Raw genomic sequence first — 24,244 nt, 5'->3', positions numbered from 1 at the left:
TGTTTTTCCTACAGAGATGTTACACCCAGTGGACATTCCTAGGCCCGTAGAGAACATTACCTTCCTAGGAATTCTGATCCGTGGGTGCCTCTCCTGGCCAGCCCAGTAGCCCTGTCCCCACGCCCTGCTGGGGAAGCTGCAGGGGGCAGCTGTGTCGGGGGTCTGGTCCCCCTGGCTCCTGGCTTGGGGCGTGTCACCCGTCGGCTCAGCTGTAAGGTTGTACCGTGTCCCGTCATTAAACAAGCCAGGAGAGAGCAGGCAAGTATGTTGGGAAGGAGTTGGCACAGAAGAGCCACCAAAAGTTGCCTTTTAAAGTTTTATTCGTCTGAAGCAAGAGAAAGCAGAGAATAAGGAGGCACACAGGCTCACGGCTCCCCCAGCGCACGTCAGAGGCCCTAGACCTTCACACCAGAGCACACGACCCCAGTATGGACAGCACCCCGCAAAGCCCAAAGAAAGGTCAGCTCTCCTCCAACCCACCCGCAGGCACCTGCAGATGCAGCTGCCCAGCCTCCTGAGAACACTCAAATTTTCCCCTCAGAAAGACAGAAGCTACTAACAGCCAAAGGCCGCGATTAAAACCGTAACTCATGATGGACTACCAGCCGAACGCAAGGTCACAGGCCCTTGTCACGGGCTGGACGCCGTCTGGCTCCAGATCGGCCCTCACTCAGAGGCAGACGCGGGGATGAGCTTGGGCTTGGCCTGCTGAGGGAGCACCACGTCAGGGATCTCCTCCCCGTGCTTGTAGACGCTCACGGTCACGTCGATCTTCTCACCCCCGTACTTGTTCTTCACGTGGATGCTGTACTTGCCCGAGTCCTCAGAGGTCACGCCCTTGATGGTCATGCTGACGTACTTGGCCTGCTCCACCTTGACTGAGAAGTGTTCACTCAGCTCAATGTCCTTGTCGTTCTTGAACCACACCACTTCCGGGTCAGGGTTCCCGAACACCGTGCAGGTCAGGTTCAAGGTCTTTGGTGGGGAGGGTGGGCAGAGAGGGGAAGTTAGAGAAAGAAAAGCCAGGCGGCCTCTGAGCAGGATGGGCCCTCTGCCCACTCAGATGTTTACCTGCCCTTCACATCTTTATTAATCAACATGCTCTTTATATATGTAGGCACCATACTAGACACCAGGAAGCCAAAAGGAGAGAGAGGCAAGGAGGTTCACAGTGTCATGGGAGAGCTTGTGAGAAAAATCAATAGTAATCTTTTATATTTATTCCCAGGTTTAATCTATAGTGTAAGTTGATTAAAGAATGTGAAGGTTTTCAACTTCTATGTTTTCCAGTAAATAGTTTTAGGCTGTTTCTATATTTCCTTTATAGTCAGACTTATGGATTCACTTGACCGGTTGCTCTGGAAAATCAGAGGCCATATTGTCTTATGGTAAAAAACACTGTGGACACATAAGAAAACATGCTTTCAGCCCCCAGGATAAAAGCAAACTGGTGCCAATTCTCAGTCCATGACCACCAGCCACAGCTCCCAGGCTTTCTTTAACTGCTAAAGAAAAGGGCTATGAATTTTTGTATTTTAGCCTCATAAAAATTCTCTCAAGTATCTATGTCCCCATGACACTGAGATGGAACCACTCAAGCGCCCAGAGAAGTACCAATTAGATATCAGTAATTCCACTGACAGGTGACGGATTAAAATTCCAATAAATCATTTCCATTATACATCCCAAAATGACCTTGAAAACTGGAGCAGAGGTTTTTTTCTTACTTCACACTCAACAAGGTGCCTCCCACCTTCCATGGGGTGCAGTGGGGGTGGGTCATGTGGGTGTGGCCCACCTACCCCTTCAGTTACACACTTGAATGGCCCCAGGACACCTGGTATCAGAGCCAGGTGGGCACCCAGGGCTGGGAACATCAGGTGCCTCAGAGATGTGCAACGTGTTCCAGATCTCACGTGATCATAAAGCTTCCCATGATCGTAAAGGATTCGGAAGGTTAAACTACTTTGTCCCTTGAGGACTCAGGGTCCTCAGAGGCAGCCTGGGGCCATCAGAGTGACAGGGACTCGGGATGCACTGGAGGCCGAGCAGCACATGGTCACCCCCTCACCCCCCAGTCCCTGCGCTGGGCCCGCTATAGAGCCCCCACCGCCATCCACACCACATCCCTGGCCTGCTCCTACCTTGCCTTCCATTATGGTCACCACGTCAGGTAAGCCACCAATCACCTTGCCACGATCTACAACAGGAGAGCAACCGGGATGAGAAAACTGGCCATAGGACGTTCCTGTGGGTCAGGCTCCAGGCTGAGCACGAGGGGCAGGAACCGAGCTTGAGGGGCTGTGCTTTCCTGGGAGATGACCCAGGACAAGGCCCAGCAGTGGGGACCCGGGACAAGGCCCAGGGGAGGGGGATGTAAGTGACCCCGCAGGTAGTAGGGGGTCGTGAAACACTCTAGAGGAAGAGCAGGCTATGAGCAGGGCTCTGAGGACGAGGATTCCACCGCGGACTGAACCCAGGCAAAGCATGTCCTCTGAGATTCACCAGGAAGCTGGGGCCTGGCGTCGGCAGAGGGGGTTGTGCAGGGCGGTGTGGGATATGTGTAGTTTGTAGTTTTCTGCCAGTTGTGATGTTCTGACATCTTAAACCTCCTGGCTGGGGTGGGACCATCCCTCCCAACCAGCAGCCCCCCAATGACACATGCCAACCACCAGCCAGGCCAGGCCTCCCCCGCCCCTCCTTCCTCCTGAGAGGTGACATTCCTCTGCCCGAATGAATCCCCCAGGGCAGGTGCCAGGCAGCTTGAGCCCAGAGCCCAACAAAACCATTAAAACTAGTCGGTCTTACATGTTCCCCTGCCCTACATGTCCCTTGGAGACCCCAGTAAAGGCTGGGGCCTCAACCCACCCATGTTCTGCCTTCTGCCTCCCCCCCACTGACCCCAACCCCTAGCACTTCCCCTCATGGCCCTGTCCCAGGACATGGGAGCATAACAAGGTGGCCTTCCTGAGCCTGTCCTGCGTCTCCTCTGGTGACTGCTGACTGGCCAGCTCACAGCAGAAACACAGAGCAGGTGGTGGAGAGTGGAAGATGGAAAGGAGGCCAGAAGGGGAGGGAGAGGGGGCTAGAAAGGGTCAGGCAGGGAGCAGGGGATGGGGGGGGGGTGCAAGCAGCAGGTGGGTATGGATACTGTGAGGGTTTCCAAGCAGGCAAGACGATTTGCTGCTTATTACTTAATGCATGGAGTGAACGGTCTAAAGCACGGACCCTTTTGTTCCCCCCAAGTTAATATGTTGTGCTTGCGATTATCTAACATTACTTACTTTTCTCTGCAAAAGCAGCTGCCCTAAAAATTCAAAGGGGCAGAGAGGAGAGAATGAAAGAGTTGTGAGAAAGTGCTGTCAACCAGAGATCACATATTTGAGAAGTTTGCAAGCGATGACGCCAAAGGAAGAGCACATTCAGGTCACGGGGTCTGAGGACCTCCAGTGTGACTTTCCCTGACATCCCCGCACCTCCTGTCTGGGAAGGGGGTGCCCTGTCTTCCAGTTTGCTAAAACCCACAGCAAAGTTTACCATTCAGACTCTTTTTTCACCAGATTCACCAGGTTGTAGTGGAGATTTTTAGACATGTTTAAAAACAGTGGTTTCTCATTTACCTTAGTCATCCATTCATTCATTTACTGAATAACCTACTCTGGGACAACAAGCATTCTCGGTTTGGGATGCTCCAAAATTTACATACATGTTTAGAAGTCCCCCGTGATTCTTTAAAAAGTTGCTCTGAACAATGGGATAATAATAATAATAATAATAATAATAATAATAATAATTCAGCACTCAAAAGAAATGAGCTAACAAGCCATGAAAAGACTTGGCAAATGATTAGGTGTATCTCACTAAGTGAAAGAAGCTGGTCTGAAAAGGCTGCAGACTGTGTTTAAGGGTCCAACAGTGGACCCTTAAACAATGCCAGGCTTAGGAAAATTCTCGCGGAACTTACAGCTGGCCCTCAACACCCATGGCTCCCCATTCGCAGATTCAACCCACTGCAGGCCACACTGTTGTATTTACCATCAAAAAAAAAAAAAATCACGTATAAGTGGAGCCAGGAAGTTCAAAACCAGTGTCGTCCCAGGGTCAACTGTACGTGACATTCTGGAAAAGGCAAGACTAGGTAAGACGATGAGTGGCTGCCCCTCTCCCTTGGGGAGGGAGAGATGACTGGTGGGCACAGGGGATTTTTAGGGCCATGAAACTTTTTTGTAAGACACTGTAACAGTGGATACATGTCACTATATACATTTGTCCAAACCCACAGAATATCCAACACCAAGCGTGAACCCATTGCAAACCATGGACTCTGGATGATGATGACGTGTCCATGTAGGGTCATTGATGGTACCACAGGGACCATCTGGTGGGGGGGATGCTGGTGGGGGGGAGGCTGAGCATGTGGGTAAAGGAGCATAGGGGAATTTTCTGTACCTTCAACTTACTCTTGCTGGGAACCTAAAACTGCCCTAAAAACATAAAGTCTTTAAAAAGAACCTAAATATATAACATTTAAAAAATGGCTCTGTGGGATGTGTTGCTATAATTATAACTAGTTCAGAAATTCAGCATTTTAATCATTTAAATTAACCCAGGGTGATGGTAACTCTAAAATTAATTTATAGATACATTTATAGTTTAGAAGAATGTCTTCTTCTACATATCCCATGACTTAAATTGCCATTCTCATCCCATTTCCTAGGAGCATCATTTTCCCTGGGCCAGCAAGGCATCCTGAGATGTCCCCACTCAGTCACAATGACACCACATCAACTGTACCCCAGATGGAAGAGTAATAATCAGACATGCAAATCTTACTTGAGCTGCTGGAATTCTGCAAATGCTTCATCAAAAGCTGCAAAGAAATATTTCATACATTATTAACCACTTCGATGTATTCAGCATTTAGTCATTCTACTTGGCTGCTCTGCTGCCCGTGGGTTTGCTTAATGAAAACTGACCAAGAGCCAAGGAATAAAGTGGTGATTCAGAAGTAATCTCTGAATGGAAATCATAGAATCAGATGGTCTTCCTCAATCACTAAGGGAATCACTGAGTACAAAATTATTAGGTCCTACCCTGCAATCCCACTCTTGGGCATCTATCCGGACAAAGCTCTACTTAAAAGAGACACATGCACCCGCATGTTCATAGCAGCACTATTCACAATAGCCAGGACATGGAAACAATCCAAATGTCCATCGACAGATGATTGGATTCGGAAGATGTGGTATATATACACAATGGAATACTACTCAGCCATAAAAAAGGATGACATAATGCCATTTGCAGCAACATGGCTGGAACTAGAGAATCTCATACTGAGTGAAATGAGCCAGAAAGACAAAGACAAATACCATATGATATCACTTATAACTGGAATCTAATATCCAGCACAAATGAACATCTCCTCAGAAAAGAAAATCATGGACTTGGAGAAGAGACTTGTGGTTGCCTGATGGGAGGGGGAGGGAGTGGGAGGGATTGGGAGCTTGGGCTTATCAGACACAACCTAGAATAGATTTACAAGGAGATTCTGCTGAATAGCATTGAGAACTATGTCTAGATACTCATGTCGCAACAGAAGAAAGGGTGGGGGAAAAACTGTAACTGCAATGTATACATCTAAGGATAACCTGACCCCCTTGCTGTACAGTGGGAAAATAAAAATAAAAAAAAAATTATTAGGTCCTAGAGAACAATGGCCTTACCTTGACCGGATAGGTCCAGTGAGCGTTGATGGTTATTTTTGCCGTCAAAAATCTCAAAAGTGTATTTGCCTTTATCCTTCTCGGTGGGCTCACAGATCTGCAGCCAGGCCATCTCCTCACTCCCTCCAATCCTCATGTGCTCACTCGATGCAATCTTAGCATCCCTTTAAAAGCCACAGGAACACATTTCAATTCAGAAGCTGTTACACGAGAGGTGCCTCTGGGATGATCAGACACATGTTTCAGTGGGCGCCTCTAGCTTGCTAGACCTGATGCCACCACAGACTGGATGTTATACATTTATTAACTACATCATTAGCTCAGCTCTGAAAACCTTCCAAAAAACCAAATCCGATGCTTCATTTTAAAGATACACTGTGATTTAACACCCGCCTGTTGGCCACATATCATAGACTATCAGATACGCTACAGAGGATGGCGTTTTTCTGCTGAAAACATTAAAAATAGAATCACTATATGATCCAGTGGTTGCACTCTGGATATACACCGAAAAGAATTGAAAGCAGGGACTCGAACAAACATTTGGATACCCGTGTTCATAACAGCGTTACTCACGATAGCCAGAAGCTGGGACCATCAACAGACAAACAACTGCAGTCCATCCACACAGTAGAATATTGTTGAGCCTTAAAAAGGGAGGAAATTCTGACACAGGCTGCAACATGGATGGACCTTGAGGACACTGCATTGAGGGAAATAATCCAGCCACAAAAGGAGAATTACACTCAGCCTCAACTCAGCAGTGACAAAGGGTTATAGACATGCCTCGGAGCAGGGGGAAGCCACAAAAAGCCAAACCACACACCGCCACCCTGCGCCCTTCTCGGACCCCTGCTTCCTCTGAACTGGTCAACCTCGAAGAAGCCAAACAAGTCCTGGTAGCAAAACACGGCCGCCGGCAGCACCGAATTCCTTATCCTGTTACTCTCCTAGACAAGCCTTGGGTTGAAAGGATTCTCTGTTATTGTCCGGGGGACTTACAGGGACCAAATCTGACAAAACCTCTTCCTTGGTTTTATTCTTGAATCACAAAACATGATCAAATTACTGCTTTCTCAACTAAATTTAAAACGTCTTACATTAAAGTAAGGAAAAATAGGATATAAGAAAGCCTCCATGTGTCTGCTCATTGTGCAAAAGAAGCCCAGGAGATTGGTCACTGCAGTGGGGGTGGGGGGGCTGGGAGAGGGGACGTGGGGCTGGGAAGGGGAGTCTCCCCTCCCCCAAAGAGCTCAAGGCTTTGGCAGAGATTTCAGGCGCCTCTGGGATTAAGTAGCTGTAATTGTTTTCTTATATAAAGAGGCCTTGCAGCGTCTTCAGTGGCCAAGATGCGTCTAAGTTCTCAGTGGTCAATACTTAGTGATTTGAGGTCTAGCCCTTTCTAAATGACATAGTAATTTCATCTTTGAGCCAGAGAAGAAAATCCTTTTGTAAAAGGACATTTTTGCTGAGTTCCACTCTGCTTGCTTGTAACTCATCCAGAATGGTTTTAGCCGGCCTCTAAGTGGCCCTGAATGCCTTACTCAGCATTTTTGTCAAAGAAAACTGGCCTTGCTTCTGCCCACATTTTACAAAATCACCCTCGTTCATCGATTTCTTGTCCCCTGTGGACACAGAATGTTGGGGCCCACAGCACCCATCTCCCCCAAGACCCCCTTAGGCATCTGACTGCTAAATGGGCCATTTAGCCTCAAACAGCAGATTATCCTTCAACAAATGCTATTATTCTCTATTTTCCCAATTTTGTCTAATAAGAACTGATGTAATAGTCAAATATAATTTTGGTTATATTTCTGTGGTAGACTTTAACTGCAAAATAAAGTTTAATATAGAATTTAATACTATTTAGTATTTAGGAGTTAAGGAGGGAGTTCCCACTGTGGCTCAGAGGGTTAGGAATCTGACTAGTATACATGCGGATTCGGGCTCAATCCCTGGTCTTGTTCAGTGGGTTGAGGATCTGGCTTCACTGTGGCTGTGATGTGGGCCAGCAGCTACAGTTCCAATTTGACCCCTAGCCTGGGAACTTCCATATGCCTTGGGTGCGCCCTCCCCCCAAAAAAAGAGTCAAGTATTAAAAAAACAACTAACAACTAAAGGTAATTCTTTCCTGAAGAAGTACTTGTTTTGTTGAAATTTTGGTTTGGAGAAGAAAAAGCATGGAAACAAGCCATGTTTATGAGTCCATGGAAATTTCCAACACATTCCTGGCTCTGCTCTGTTGGTCTCTAGGGATCATTTCATCTGAGACAACTTCATCGAGGAGTCAGACACATAATCTGAGCCCTTATCTCTCAGTCTGTCTGTCTGTCTCCTTCCACCAGGCTAGACGGCCCTCAGCACAGTGGTGGCCAGAATCAGACCAATGAGTGTTTAATACCTGCTCTTTCACTTAACTAGTTGTGGGACTTTGAACAAAATGATTTATGTTCCTCTTTCTAAACTTCAGTTTCCACATCTGTAAAGTGGGAGTATTAATACTGAACTCCTAGGGCTTTTGTAAGGGTAAGTGAAATCACATATGTTAAGTGTTTACCACACATAACTGCTCACACAACATCTGTGCACCCACGTGCCTGGGCGTGCGTTCCCACGGGGTGTGGTGTGTTTAACCCCTGCATGCCCAGTGCCCAGCACAGAGTGAGCCACTTCCCAGGAGGCAGGGCTGGAGGGGAGCAGTCTGTGTCAAGGAAGGACTCAAAGCATTTACAGGGAAGCTGGAGCACTCATGACAACCACGCACGATGACTGTACTGCAGGTAGTGACAGAGGCACAGAGAAGGAAGTGATTCATTCTTCTCCATGGGAAGGTTTGATCCAGCTGGAAGTAGAGATTGACTCACTGGACCTCAAAAATAAATCTTATAAACAATCACACCACAAAAATACACCAGAGTTTCCATCTCAAAGGTCCCATTATTGGAATCCTTTACAAGAAGACACTTCCCCCACAAACCCCTTAGCTTGGGTCTGCACTGACTCCACCTGGTACAGGGCTCCACGCTCCCCAAAGACAGAAAGGCCTGGTTCCAAGCACAGAGGCACTAAGACGACTGCACATCTTATTTTATGAGTCTGGTCGTGACAGCTAAGCCAACAGCAGAGGGTGTCCAAATTTCAATATGAAAAAAATCCTGGGACTTTTGTCCTTTAAGCATTTCTATTTCCTGGGAGTTCCTGTTGTGGCTCAGCAGTTAACGAACCCAACTAGTATCCACGGGGAGGCAGGTTCCATCCCTGGCCTCGCTCAGTGGGTTAAGGATCCAGCATTGCTGTGCGCTGTGGTGTAGGTCGCAGATGTGGCTCGGATCTGGCATTGCTGTGGCTGTGGTATAGGCCAGCAGCAACAGCTCCAATTTGACCCCTAGCCTGGGAACCCCCGTATGCCGCATGTGCGACCCTAAAAAAAAAGAAAAAATGACATTTCTGTTTCCTCATGAGAAGTTTCACCTAAATAAGTCTTCCACAAGTAAAATAATCATAACCACGGAGTCTTCCTTGTAAAATGTTAATTAGGGGAAATAACATCTAAAGCATGAGGCAGACACTCTGGGGTAGAGTCCATTGAGGAGCTAAGACGTTGATATATTGACATCATTGAAAATGTGGCCCCAAAACGGTGCCCGTGTCCTCAGGTTAGAGCTGAAACGGCCACGGAGGCCCGGCCCCACCTGCCCCATCTGAAGTCGTCCATCAGAGGCCAGGCCCTAGTGGGCAGTGACCTGATTCCGCCCTGCTTCCTCACACTCACGCTGCAAGCCTGGCAGGGGTGGGAAGGGCAGACCCCAAGGGGCTGAGGGGGCAGGCACTCATCCATGTGTGGTGACCCCTGGGAAAGTCTGGAGCGTGTTAACAGTGAACACACCACCTGAACAGGCAACAGAACAGCAAACATGAAACATGGGAAAACCCAATGTTTGTAGGGTTTCATCTCGTTTGCTTTCCTCTTTTCATTTATTCAGCTTGTTTGTGTCCTTTTCTTTCGAATCAGTCCTTGGGAAAACCAACCGACTAGACATCTGGAGGGTGGGGTCTGACTATTCTTTCTCCATCAGCTCTGCTAGATTCTGGATGGCATGTGCGTCACCGGGAAAAGCCCCTTTGTCAACCTCGCCTCCCGCACCTTCAGGTGCTTCTTTATCTTTCTCCTTCTCCCCCCATTTCCATGACGGTCTCCGCCCCAAGCCAAAGGCCATCATCATTTCCCAAATCTATAGAGTCTCGTAGGATTTAGCCACAAGCGCCGGTGAGCCCAGCACCGCCCGGTCAATGGCACGGCCACATCCACAACCCTGGTCCACTTACTTGTGATACCAGTTCACTTTCATTTCTTCCATAAAATATTTCATGAAACACTGCAGCCTTATTCCTTCCGGGGTGCAGAGTATTTTGAGTGGAGAAGCAGATGCTCCTGCAGAAAATAAAACACACTCAGATCCAAGGAAAGCTGTCTGTGCCGTGAGGGTGGGAGGCTTGTGGCCAGAGGCCCCTCCCCCATCCCGCATCCACATCCAGACATTCCACATCCGTCAGCCACAAACTCTCCCAATTTCACTCCAGAACACAGTGGTTCATTAAATAAGCATTTGCCACCCTGAAAGCATCTGCAAATCTCTTTGACAATGGCATCAAGGAGCTCAGATGGCCCCAAGAAGATGTTCCTTAAGGGGACTTCCCACATCCCTGACCCTTCCATCCAGTCATTGCTATACTAACTCAAGACGATGTGTAAGTCAGATCCCGCGCCACCTTCTCAGACATGGGATGGGACTCCATGCTGGGCGGTCTGCTCTACCTGCAAGATTGTTCCCACCTCCTTCACGCTCTCCCTATTCCTGGCATTTGCTAACCTTGCCCTGAAGGCACTGGAACCTCCAGGCACTCAATGCCCAATAGTGCTTTTTGGAAAATCCACATAAATGATCCAGGGATGGGGGTCCCCTTACATGGCCAGAGCCCGGCTACAGAATGCTTACCCCACTCCCCCGGCTCCTGTACTCGTCTTTCTCTCTGCCCCAAAGATAAAGGGCAGAAAATGATTTTTCCAACCCCCTTCCTCTGCTTTGCTTCTCTTCACAGCAAGTAGCATGGTAGGCTGGCCAGACACTGAGGGTAATTAACCACACATCCTCCCACACAAAATACGGGAACGCCGTAATTTTTAAAAAACCTAATGGCTCACAGTTGAGGGTCATTTTTCTGACTACAATTCAGTGGATAAAGGATAGTGAGTCCAGAAATTTTCCTAATGGAGCAGAGAGGAGGGAAAGGTACCACCCAGGAAACGGACAGCCAGAGGGAGACCAATTCTAGGAAATCTCTCAGCTCAAATGCAAGGACCACACCTGGAGCTTTCCCTCAACACTGATGATCAAGCCCTGACATGGAGTCCACTTTGCCCTCTGGGCCAGACAGCAGGCTGACCAGCAGGCAGGTCAGCAGACAGTGAACCGGCCCAGCCCAGGGAGGAGGTAGGATGCATGCTCCAGGTAATAAGATTATAAGAGCCTGATTTCCAGAAGAATTCTGACCGAGGCAACATTGCCTAGGAAACATTGCCTAGGAAGCCCTTTCCCTGTTTTCTGGTTTTATACCAACTGTATCCTTACTAAGCCTTGATTTTGAAGGTTTAAGGAGCATTTATATCTTACTATACAAAATGTACCCAAATAGGTATGTAATCTATGCAGTCACCACAACACAAGTAAGTTCTGCCACTGGTGTTTCTGTTTCACAATTGACTCAAAGTTATCTGATTGGACATTTCAGAGTTCTATCAGGTTTTTTTTTTTTTTTCTTTTTAGGGCTGTACCTGCAGCATACAGAAGTTCCCAGGCTAGGGGTCGAATCGGAGCTGCAGCTGCCGGCCTACACCACAGCCACAGCAAAGCCAGATCCTTTACCCACTGAGCGATGCCAGGGATTGAACATGTATCCTCATGGATACTAGCTGCGTTCTTGACCACTGAGCCACAATGGGAACTCCCATGTTCTGTAAGTACTAAAAATCAAGGTTTATACTTTAAGTTTAGCCCCCTTTTGGTAATAATACACTTGTATATTTCTACAAAATGAGAGGATTACCAAAGTTCAAAGCACTGGACGAGGAACATCTTAGATATTCGTCTCGTGATAAGGAGGGATGTTCCACATGCCTTCCGAGGACGCTGACCCCTAACCTAGGGACACGGGAAGGTTTAGGTCCTCCCAGTACTCTGCTGATAATGAACTGAGTGACCTGGGGAGGATCACTCACCATCTCGGCGACCAGAGCTCTCATCTAAAGGCTTCATGGATCTCCTCTAAGATTCTGCAAAAATACATGCCCCCCCCCCCCCGCCACAGCACAACCTGTTGGCAGTTGATGGAGATGCCGAAAATGTAACTGAGGAGCTGGAGCCTCCAGTTCTGCTTTCTGCATCTCCAAAGTGCACAGGGAAACGTGCAGGAAAGTCAAAGCTATGTTCGCACACACACAGAAGCACGCACACTGGAACTCTGGCCTCAATTCTCCTAACAGGTGTGTTTGCGTCCACAGAACCACAGACCTTGACATCTGCATAAGCGTCTGGATGTCCCCTTGTCCAAATTCCTCACAATGAGGATGAGGATGGGGACCCTAACCTCTCTGTATTGATGATAACACATTTGCTTTACAGCCAAGCGCATCCTTTAACCTGTGGAACACTAAGACAAACCGCTTTGCTCTGTGGCCCATTAGCTGTCAGGGCAGGAAAGCCTCCTTTGCTTTGTGTCACACAGACCACTGCAGGGTCCTCTGTGTGGGTTCAGGGTCCAGAGAGTGAAGCTCACTCAGGAGGCTGGGTGAGGATCCCATTTTCATCCAAAGCCTCTAATCAGCCCTGAAATCCTAACAAAATTTGGGGGGCCCAGAAGAGCCACTGGTTGCTCCCCAGGATGCAAACCCTGGGGGGCTGCTTGGTCTTAGAAGCTCCAGGGACACTATCTCCGTGGGAAGACACTATCACCAGCACATGAAGGGAAACTTGGTTTAAAAGTCAAGAAAACTATTCAGGAAACATTTCCATGCTCCAGAGAACATGAAATTGGTATTTTGACAACTCTCTGTTTGAAAGTGGTTCTCCTTACATGACACCAGTATTACCCCAGATGCTCTGCATGGAGGATAGAATTTGACCCAAAATGCCTCTCCCGGGTAGAGTTAGACCTCGTTCAACAAGGCAGAGCCACCAAGGATCTTACACATGTGGCTCAACCATGACTCCACGGCGTCCACGTAACAGTCTGCAGAGCACAGAAGGTGGGTCCCCACCTTCTCTCCTGATATTTCAGCTCTGTCTGCGATCAGTGATAGGGGACCCACTGAGTCTATATAAAGTCTATAAAGTCACTGACTGGGGGGACAGGAGCCCACTGGAACCCAGACAGGAATCGTGGCATTTGCAAGCCTTCAGACTCCTTCTGGGGGCTCTGAGCCGCAGTGATGATGGCCACACATCAGCCACCCAGGGTGTATGGGGACTAGGCCGTCTTCTGTCACCTGGACCATAGGCCACCTCCATTCGAGAGATGCTGGAGGTGCAGGAGGCAGGTGAGAGTAATGGTGAATGTGCAGGGATATGCAACTGTGTACATGTGAGCACGTCTGAGCGTGTGCAGGTGTGATGGCACCACCAGTGCGCTCAGAAGGAGGCAGACGCGGTTTCCCTGAGAATAGAGAATAGAGGTCAGAGGATGCAGGTGACTGCAAACCAAGGTCACAGAAGATTGGACAGCACGCGGGGACAGGTCCCTGATGGATGTGGGAGCCACAGATGTCGCTTGGAGACAAGACAAGACCAACACCACAAGCTGCAGGGAAATGTCACTGTTGGAGGACCCGGCAGCTCTGGGCTAAGGGGCCAGGCATGGGAGCTGCAGGAAAATCCTGTCTGCTACCAACACATCCACATCTAGTTCACATAACATCAGCTCTGCTCCTGCTGCGACAGCACAGAATGCACCCCTGCAGATGCAGGACAGAGGCTGAAATGAGTGATGCATGCCCTCTGGTGCCTTGTCTCTGCCCTGACTCACTCAGGACACCACAATCAGTCTCCCACATTACAGGGCATATGGTGTTTTAGTGCAATGTCATTCCCCGGAGCCTAAGAGGGAAGCCACCTTTCAAAAGGTTGAATTTACCTTCACAAAGTGCCCTGCACACCACGGAGCAGAATATGGCCCGCTAACAATCATCAAGGCCAAAACTCACTCAAAATGTGGTCATGCATATGACAAGCAAAAGCAAAAAGGAACAAAGTCTACCCTACAGAGTTGTTTTGAAGAAGCAATGAAAAAGAAACGTCAGAAGTTTTCCAGAAGAAGGTGGAAAACCCTCACGAGGCCTCAGATGAGCTGGGAACTGGGAGAGTGTTAGGGTCTGGCTGGAGCCCTGACTCAGGCTGGAAGGCCCCTCCGGTTAAGCCCTTACCTACTGCAGGCCTTGGGTAAGTGAACTGAAGAGACAAGTTAGGTGATCTCTGGAAAGCCCACAGTCACACAATTTTGTAATTCTCCACATAAAGCCTTATACAAATATAAGCTATTATTATCAAATCAATAACCAATACATTTAGTCTCACAGTTTCCATAGAAGGGCAAATAGAGAGGAAGAATTTATTTGCAGAGCTAAGAACTGGGTTTGTACATATCAAACCAGGCACAAACTAGAGGCTTCTTCAAAATTCACTGGTGCCGTTCAGCATTTGTAATGAAGACACTGAGAGCAATTCCGCACAAAGCGATCAGCACTGACCTAAGGCAAACTGTGAGAAGCGGCTGGTGGTCAGGAAGTCCAAACCAAACTTGTTTTGCCTTTTTTTTTTTTTTTAAAGGAAAACATAGGCTACGTGTAATGCTGAAAATCCCCTTTAAAAAAGCAGTTCCCCTAGCTGTGGAAAACGTCTTGCTCAGGAAATAGTGATTTTAGGACCCAAAATGACTTGAAAATTAGAAGACGTTTACTTACCGCAGACTCTGCTCATTGCCAAAATCATATCCTCGTACACTGAAAGGAAGGAGGAAATGGACCATTACGATGGATAATTTCATCAGCAGTATTTTCATGTTTAATTAAATTGATACAGGAAACCAAGACGTTCATTTGAAAAATGAAACATTAAAATGGCAGTATTTATCCATAAAAGGCTGATGTGCAGTGATAAATCCTTCTGACCTATTCCCTTTTAAAACAAGGAACAAGAACATTTTGCTCAACATAAATCCAACCATACATTTAATTGAACCACTTCATCACTGTTTCAGTCATTTTAACTACATTCGTCACAGGAGAGAACTTGGGTCCTGCAGAAGGACTCAGATGGCCTTTCAGAGAAGCCCAGAATAATATCAGACCTTTTTCTAAAATACAAACAGTTTTGAATGCAGCTCAAGTACAAATCTATTTTCTTCTACTGTGCTCACGCAACAGAAACAATATGTAGCTAAGGATACAGACGGCTGTGCCTTTGTCACACAGCTCATCCCCCTGGCTGAGTGGATACCTTTTAGCAGAAGGGAGGAGGTTTTATCCTACCTTTGCCAGCTATCTCAAGGATAGACACATCTTGACCTCTCTCGTCTTTCAAGGTCGCCTTATATTCACCATGGTCCTTCTTTGACAGCTGCAAATAAAACACATCCAAGTAGGTAAAACCAGTGCCATGATAGAAAATGAACTACATGCCAATACGTTTTCTTTGCAAACCATGGTAATTCAGGATGCAAACTGGGAGATCATGCAGAATTCACAAGTCATTTGAAAGACCTTGTTTGTCATGCTTTTCTCTGCTTTCCTTACTACAGGGTACCTTTGGTATAAGCAGTTCACAGACTCCCTTCTCCAGATCAGGCAACTTTTCAGTTTCATACAGAACATCATCCTTCAGCCATTTGAAAACCGTTTCTTTCTTGGTGTTCGCTACCTACAAGACAGGAATCTTTTGTTTAGTATGTGAATCGCCGTGGATCATAAGAAAAAAATCTATTTTGGTTTTAAATCCCAGACATAAAAAAAAAAAATCAGCACACATGGAGCCAAGTTCCTGTTTTCCCACTGCCATTGTGAGCATGTGCTGAAAGCCCCCGGTCAGAATAAAGAGCAAACTGACTCTCACAGTTCCCTGCCTTCACTGACACTTGCCATCGTGTACACGGTATAATGTCCACAACTTGATACACAAATATACTGCAAAATGATGACCATAATGAGATTAATTAACACATCCTTCCCCTCGCAGTTACGTGTGTGTGTGTGTGTGTGTGTGTGTGTGGTGTGTGTGTGCGGAACACTGAAGATCTGCCTCTTAGCAACTTTCACGTATATAACACAGCTTTATTAACCTTAGTCACCAGGCAAGACATTGGGTCCCAGAGCATATTCCTTTTATAACTGATACTTTGTACCCTCTGACCAACCTCTCCTCCACCACTCCACTCCTTGCTCCTGAACTTGGCTTTTTTCGGTTCCACATATAACTGAGATCACATAGGATTTGTCTTTCTCTGACTGGCTTATTTCACTGAGTATGACGACTTCAAGCCCCACCCAGGTTGCTGCAAATGGCAGAATTCCATTTTTTATGGCCGAATATTATTGTATGTGTATCTCACATCTTTTCTCGTTCACTCTTCAGCAGACATGTGGGTTGATTCCGAGTCCTGGCCATTGTGAACACAGGAGGCAGGTATCTGCCCACAACCGTGATATCATCTCCACTGGATGTTCACCCAGGCGTGGGATTGTTGGATCCCATAGTGGTTCTAGTTTTAAAATTCTGAGGAACCCCCAGGCTGTTTCCCATGAGGCTGCACCAATTTACATCCCCCCAACAATGCACAGGGGTTTTTTGTTCTCCATATTTTTGGCAATACTTGTCATTTCTTGTCTTTTTGATGATGGCCTTCACCCTTATCTTCTGTTTTTCTGCTCAGCCTCTAAATATAACTGGATGTCCCCATCCTAAAGAAGTAGGAAAAAGCCCCGACCCCATTGTGCCAGCTATGACTCTCAGAATGTGTACAGCACAACTGTACAGGTTTAAGAGGACAAACGACGCTTGTTTCCCATTTCATACTTACTCCTCCTCCCCTCCCCAGTCCCTGGCACCCTCCGTCCTACTTTCTGTCTCTTTCTGCTTTGACTGCCTTGGGGACTTCATGTAAGTAGAATCTTACAATATTTTTGCATCGGGCTTCTCTCACCTAAGGCTCATCCATGCTGTAACAAGCACGTAACAAGATTCCTTGCTTTCTAAGGCTGAAGGACATTCAGTGGACTGACTACGTCCATTTCTTCATCCATCGATGGACACTTGGCTTCTTCCACACTTGGTTACTGGGGACATGCTGCCATCAATGTGGGTGTACATGTGCCTACTTGAACTCCTGCTTTCGACCCCGTTCTGTGCTGGACCGTGTGGTGAGTCCACATGTAACTTTCCAGGAGCAGCCGTACTGTTCCCCACAGCGACCTGCCCCACAATTTACACTCTAGGACTTTGGCTTCCTGTTTCCCATGCACTGTTTCACAGCGGAGACTGTGTGAGCTGCTTCCTGACCGTCCCCACCCGTCTTGAGAATGCGGACCACCCGTGTCTCCCCAGCCATCCCCACACTCAGCTCAGGAACCATCGCTCTGCTGAGCTGGCCGTTTACTTTCCTCTCTTATCCACCAGACCCAGCAGCTGGTAAAGATAAGCAACGTATTATTGATCTCTCCCTACAGCCTCTTCTACAGGGACGGTCATATAGCAGGTGCTCCTTAAAGTTTATCCCCCAAATTCAGGTTTTTATAGTTAGTAGTAACTAAGGCTTTCTTTATTACCGATTGTTCAAGCAAAAACTTAAGAAGCCTCTTATTCCCAAAACACACATTTTATTTCCTAAAGAAATCATATGAGCAGCATAGAACCTTCCAGATAAATGTCATCCCAGCCTACTTTCTCATCGAAGCACTTATTAAAACCATAAATAAATGGTTTATAAACCATCTCCTCCTTGGAGTTCCCGTCATGGCGCAGTGGTTAACAAATCTGACTAGGAACCATGAGGTTGCAGGTTCGATCTCTGGCCTCGTTCAGTGGGTTAAGGATCCGGCATTGCCGTGAGCTGTGATGTAGGTCACAGACTCGGCTTGGATCCCGCGTTGCTGTGGCTCTGGCATAGGCCAGTGGCTACAGCTCCGATTTGACCCCTAGCCTGGGAACCTCCATGTGCCATGTTGGGTGCAGCCCTAGAAAAGACAAAAAAACAAACAAGCAAAAACCATCTCCTCAAATCTTCGTTTCCATGCCACTTGGTTGCTAAGGATCACAGACAAGACTGAGGGTCAGAGCCCCCCACCCCATCACCACCGCAGGGTATGGCCTGACATTAGCTGCTTCCTGACCGTCCCCACCCGTCTTGAGAATGCGGTCCCTGGTTTCTGCTAAGAACCAAGTCCTCACCTTACAGACAAGTCGAACTTCACACTCTTCAGTAACATCCCAATGAAGATACTCAGAGAAATGAGGGCCTGAGGGAGAAGGAGGGAAAAAGTTCAAAAAAAGGGGGAAAAAATACGTATACATACACATACATGTATTTGGGGCAGAAGAAAGTAGTTGTTCTGTCTGAAACCAAGGTAAGTCCTTTTCTGGGCTCTGAAGCCAGCGTGCACAATACGGATACTGCATCTAGAGGAAGATGTCTGATGGCTCCTGCTCATGCTCTTTAGAGTTCATGCTCTTTAGAAAGAAGAGTAATGAAATGTTGCATTTCCCTCTCGAGGCATGTGTCTCCCGGAAGACCCAATGGCACAGTACATGCACATGTTAAAAGAGGAGAACTGGGGCAGGTAAGATGAAGAAAAGGCAGTGTGACCCAGCAATTATGTCAGCTCATCATAGCTTGTTTATATAACAGTTGAAATCAAAGAAGAATTTGTATCACTTTCAAACATATCATTATTACTTAAAATAAATGTAGGTCATATGCTAATAACATATTGAACACAAAAATATAAAACAGATTCAGAAAGTATTTATTGCTTTCTTCCATATAAATACATACTACAAAGTTAAAAATCATATTGTAGAAATGAATACAATAAACATTTTGACTATTAAAAATAAAAATAGGGGGGTTCCCGCTGTGGCACAGTGGGTTAAGAGTCTGACTGCAGGGGTTCAATCCCTGGCCCAGCACAGTGGGTTAGGAAACCAGGGCTGCTGCAGCCGTGGCATAGACTGCAGCTATAGCTCAGATTCAATCCCTGGCCAGGGAACTTCAATATGTGGCGGGTATGGCCATAAAAGAAAATATAATAAAATCAAAATAAAATAATAAAAATCAAAAAACAATAAAATAACAATAACAAAAAAATAAAACCAATCTCTTGACTTTATATTTTAAAGCCCATATTCTATTTTTTTTCAAAAAGCAGAGAAATCTCACATAAAAAAATGTTTTTCAAATAAACCTTGGTTATATTTCAGATTCTAAAAGTTACCCATTTTCCTTTATATCTAGTTAATATGCATTTTTACAAAAGTATATTTAAATGTATTTTTTTATAATTAAACAGTTAAAACATCTAAAAGTTGAAAAGGTCACATGATTTTGAATAAAATAAGTTCCTGGCAGTGGGAATTACTTCTGCTGCCCTCTCTCCCTTTCTTTTAATGCCCTCAACCCACCCACTCTTGCTTTTTATCTTTCTTGTCACAATCGCTGGACTCCATCTGACCATTTAATGGAGATACTCTTTCCTTATCAGTGCAGGAAAATATGAACACTAAACAATAGATTCAGGGCTTTTCAAGAAGCAAGAAAAAAATACAGATGAAATAAAAGATCAAAGAACAGAAAAATATCCAAATCTCTACAGATAGGAAGTGGTCTGACTTTTTGATCATTTAAAATCGCAATTAGAGTCATCTGCCATTAAGTAGGATCCACTCCAAGCAAACACTCAAACCTTTGTCTTAGACTAGTGGTGGGGAAGACAGTCAACTACCTACCTTGTTTCCTGAGAAATTCCTTTCTTTGAAATTCAGCCTCTTCTAGGACAGCCTTGAATGCTAAATTCAATAAATAACAACAATAAAAAACAGAAATGAAACACGTTTTGCTTCTCTCCAGTCCAAAGAATTTTCTTTGACTTTTCTCTTAAGGGCGTATATGCATACCATCTCCAATAAGGACCAGAGAAGACTGATTTTTAGCTTTTCCATCGTGAATCTGCACAGTGTAGGTGCCTTCGTTTTCGATGGTGAACCGATCCATCACCATCTCAACAATGCCGGTTGACTTGTCACACTTGATTCTGTGTGTCTGGGAGCAAAGAGGGGAGGGGAGAATTCCATGGTGAAACCCCGCCTCCACTTCTCCCTCTGACGCCTAAATGGTGGTGGCATCAACTATCATATCTTAAGGGGCTGTGACTCACATACAAAAACACAAAACCAAATGCCATCCACTGAACCTCTTGGTGAACCAAAGACCTCTCTGAGGTCCCAAGGTTTAAGGCGCGATGCCTCTGGTCTGTTCGATCAAACAAGACTTTCAGGTTTTAAGGGACTAAATCCCACTCCTACCCCAGGCCTTAACTTCCTGGAAACATTGAAAAAAAATCACCTGGACAATTGGAAAATCCAACATTGCTTCACATAAATGTGTCCTTGTATAAGATCGCTTAGTTTTTTCTCAATGGGAAATTGGTATATAAATTGAGAAAGAGAGAGGAATGAATGAGAAAGCACGAGCTGGGATCACTTTTTGAGCGAGAGGTCATTTCAGGAGACGGTACTGATTCCAGGAGGCACAGGGGACACTTCCTCCACCCCAGAGACTCAAGTAGCTGTGGGGGAACGGGAACGGGGCCAGGGCAACAGTCAGCAGTGTGACGGCTATATGCACCACGCCTCAACATGGTCCTTGCATTTCTTTGTAGTTTTGAGTGTTTACTTTTGAGAGCATATTTCAGGTTGACCAGACAAGGTGCTGCTCTGATCTGTAGGATGCTAGTTGGCTTCAAACATGGAAAGCAGAGGACTCGGGGACCCTCGTCTGATGAGGGCTGAGAAGCGGAAAGGTACCACTCCCGACAGCCGGATTCCTAATGGTACAGAGCGCTCTCCATTTACTCAGTGTCTGCGCTGCGATGTCTGGGCAGGTTTGAGAAAATAATTAGGCGCCTAGCAATTGCCATTATGCAGCAAGATGAAGTTCAATGATTTTATGGGGGCCATAAATACAGGCTTTTATGTGACTTTCACAAAAGAGCATCAATCTCCACATGGAAAAGTCACCTGTGGATGTCTCATTAAGGAGGTAAAATAGTACAGCCGTATTCCAGAAGATTAGCCGTGCAGCAAAGACATCCGTTCTTAAAGCTAGCTTTCTACAGCAGGTAGGAGATGTTAATCAAAAGATGTTCTACAAATAAGTGTAATTACACTAAATTCCACTGCATGCCATAGCATGAGCTCTGCTCAAAGAAAACGTCTCCAATTACCTGGATTGTGCAATGGTCTCCCGCAGACAACTCCTGTACTGTGGGCTTTTTTGCAGACAGGAAGAAACTACATGCTTTCTACCTACTAGCCAAACCCCCAGTTTGTACAGTTCTTCAGGTATGTCACTGATCCCATGGGGAAGATGGACCAGATAAGGAAGCTCACATGCTCTTTGTCCATGCACGATTTCTTCCCGAGAAGCGTCCACCTAACCACGCTGTCCTAAATACCCATCAGACACCAAGGCCAGATAGGGACCAGATGCTCAGCTAGAGAACAGTGAGTGGGCCACCAATGGCATGAGCGACCGGTTAATATTTGTGCTGCGGACAAAGGATTGTGGCAGTTAGGACCTGGTAGGGCAGCTAAAGTGACCCCCCACACTGGGGTGTCAAGAAAAAGAGAACAGAGGAAGAAAAGATGGTGGACCCCGCCCGAGGGGACCACCGAACATAGAAAAAGCCTCCATGTAGCTTGGCTTTGAACTGGGTTCTTAGATATGCTGCAATTATTAGATGAGGGGAAACTCTGGAAACATAGTCAGTGGTCCACAGCCAAAAAAAAGAAAGCTTCATAATACTTGCAAGCTTCATTCTTTACAGTTAAAAGTAGAAGAAGGGCAAGTGTTAGTTTCATGGTGTGCCGCGTATCTTTCTTTGCCTGGACTTGCCACGCCAGGGGAGCAGCCTGAAAGCTCAGGGAAGGTGCAGAAACTAATTTCCCAGCTGATGGCTTCCATGGGGCGCTGTCCTTGGGAGGGGGGCCTAGGGAGGCATTGCTCACCCTCAGAGCAAAAATCCATGCCTTCCAAACCCTTATCAAAGATAAATAAACTGACCCACCGAGAACCACCCCCATCCCATGTAACCCGAACCTTTTTACAATCCCACACCCCACGCCTCTGAAACATAGTCTGTTATTGTTTAGCTCCAACAGGCTTGGATTTAAAGGGCTCCTGATCTCTTATCTAATCCAGACCAAATCTCTGGGTGTTTCAAGAATCCACCATCTCCCATTCATCTTGTCAACCTCCCGCACCCCAATTTCTACAGCTCAAAAAGGGATAAAAACAAAAACCGAAGATTGATTTTCAGGGACTGACCTTCCAGAAATACTTGGCTGCTCCAAAGCCAGAGGCCACACACCCGTGAACTCACCTCGCTGTCAGGGACTTCTCTGTCGTTAATAACAAAGCGGTAGCTGGCGTCTGGAGATAGGTGTTCAGCCTGGAGCCAGAAGCGAACCTGGCCCTTATCAAAAATCTCATAAGCTAATTCTGACTTCAGAGGAATCGCTGCAGGAAGGAAAGGAAGCATAAGTCAGTAATTCATGAACCCTTGTGACAAAGAAGAGCTGCATATTGCAGGAAAACAGCAATCCTCATTATTAAACTGTTTTGAGAATGTGAAGCCCCGCAGTACTGAATTGGATCATGAAAACCAAAACTAAGCAATGCAACTCTAGTGAGTCTGGTGTTGCATTTGAAGTCTCCTGCCCTGCATGTCCCAGGGCCCCCGGTCTGCCTTCTTGACAGCCCAGCGGTAGCAGACAGCAGCATCCTTTCTGAATTCGGGATAAACCAATAACCGAGGAGCCCATTTCATATAATTCTCACCTGGATTGAACAGCCACACTAAAGCCCAAATTCAAAAACTCTCTGCATGCAGTGAAAATGTCTGCAAGTTACAAGATTAGCTGACATGTGTTCTGGGTGAATTGTTGAGCAGCTGGGAGCGTGACCTGAGTCCATCCTCTCCCCAGGGTGTCCCTTCTTGAGCTGCACGTGGTAGTGAACCCAGTCCTGCCAGGTTCAAGCCTGCACTCAGAGTTCCAGGCTCACTTACTGGGATTTTTTATCTCATTGCTCAGCGCCATCAAACGTTCCAGCTCTAAAATTAAGAAAAACAGAGTCACTGGTTTTGACCTGTACATTCGAAAGTTTTAAGCAAAAGCAAAGCTAGACAAAGCAGAGATCTGACATCACCAAGATTTGATCTGAGGCTGTGAAAGAAACCTGAACTGGGGGTGAAAGGGAGGTGGCGGGTAACTTCAATTCTGAATACTCCCTCCAGTAAGTTAGTCCCTGCTGCTAAGATCCTCACCATTCAGGGGAGTTCCCGTCATGGCTCAGCCAAAACAAATCTGACTCGTATCCATGAGGACACAGGTTGGATCCCTGACCTCGCTCAGTGGCTAAGGACCCAACGCCATGTGCTGTGGTGTAGGTCACAGACATAGCTCAGATCCGGCATTGCTGTGGCTGTGGTGTAGGCCAGGAGCTGCAGCTCTGATTTGACCCCTAGCCTGGGAACTTCCATATGCCACTGGTGCGGGCCTGAAAATAAAAACAAAAGACAAAAGATCCTCACCATTTAAACACCCACTTACTGGAGGTACTGGTCAGAGCTGTTTAGGGCAGGGGTACTGGGGAATGTGGGCTGGGGGCAGGGAAGGTACAGTCCTGGAAGAGGGAGGACTTGCAGGGGGGAGATGCCTTGATCCACTTGCAGACCCTCTAATTCCACATGAACTCTTTCCTAAAATCGGTCTGGCTGGCTGAGAATATGGGTGGTCTCTGATTTTCCTTCTCCTTTCAAGTGTCCTGCTTCAACATCCCTCTCACCTACCAGAACGTCACTGTGGTGTATTATCATGAGTTTAAAATAATAAAAAATAAAAGCAAAAAAAAATAAAAAAAAAATAAAAAACCAGATAGCATTGCTCCTGAGAATTCCAAGGGTAAGTTAAAAAAAAAAAAAAAAAACAACTGACTGTTCTAAATCATTTTTTTCTTTCCTTTCCCTCCCTCCTTCCTTCTCCCTCCTTCCCTTCCTTTCTTCTTTCTTAAAATTAGAATTTAGAATGACATCATGCTCACAAAGGTCTGAATGCACCTGTTCATTTAAACTGAACAATGAAGCTGACTTTCTGTGACCAAATGCGTCCAGCCTGGACGAGTGAATGAGGCAAAGACTG

The 24,244-nt window shown here is 46.4% G+C and overlaps 1 protein-coding gene and 1 long non-coding RNA gene across 2 annotated transcripts in view; one reads left to right on the top strand and one right to left on the bottom strand.

The window, feature by feature from the left end:
* Positions 303 to 24,244, bottom strand: part of MYOM2 (myomesin 2) — a 77,370-nt gene continuing 53,428 nt past the window's right edge. The window contains 14 exon segments of the mRNA XM_021075902.1: positions 303 to 975; positions 2,145 to 2,200; positions 3,285 to 3,307; positions 4,834 to 4,870; positions 5,727 to 5,890; positions 10,053 to 10,158; positions 14,740 to 14,778; positions 15,307 to 15,394; positions 15,581 to 15,694; positions 18,218 to 18,285; positions 19,772 to 19,831; positions 19,940 to 20,084; positions 22,426 to 22,562; positions 23,113 to 23,157. Of these exon segments, the coding sequence (XP_020931561.1) occupies positions 667 to 975; positions 2,145 to 2,200; positions 3,285 to 3,307; positions 4,834 to 4,870; positions 5,727 to 5,890; positions 10,053 to 10,158; positions 14,740 to 14,778; positions 15,307 to 15,394; positions 15,581 to 15,694; positions 18,218 to 18,285; positions 19,772 to 19,831; positions 19,940 to 20,084; positions 22,426 to 22,562; positions 23,113 to 23,157 (1,391 nt within the window). The 3' untranslated portion in view covers positions 303 to 666.
* On the top strand, positions 4,877 to 5,863 carry LOC110257117. Its single transcript, XR_002339356.1, has 2 exons — positions 4,877 to 5,086; positions 5,704 to 5,863. It is a non-coding gene; the product is annotated as an uncharacterized LOC110257117 (long non-coding RNA).

This window comes from Sus scrofa, chromosome 15, assembly GCF_000003025.6.
Source record: "Sus scrofa isolate TJ Tabasco breed Duroc chromosome 15, Sscrofa11.1, whole genome shotgun sequence".
Classification (NCBI taxonomy): domain Eukaryota; kingdom Metazoa; phylum Chordata; class Mammalia; order Artiodactyla; family Suidae; genus Sus; species Sus scrofa.
Note: the sequence above shows the minus strand (reverse complement) of the source record. Positions and strands in the feature narration are given on the sequence as shown.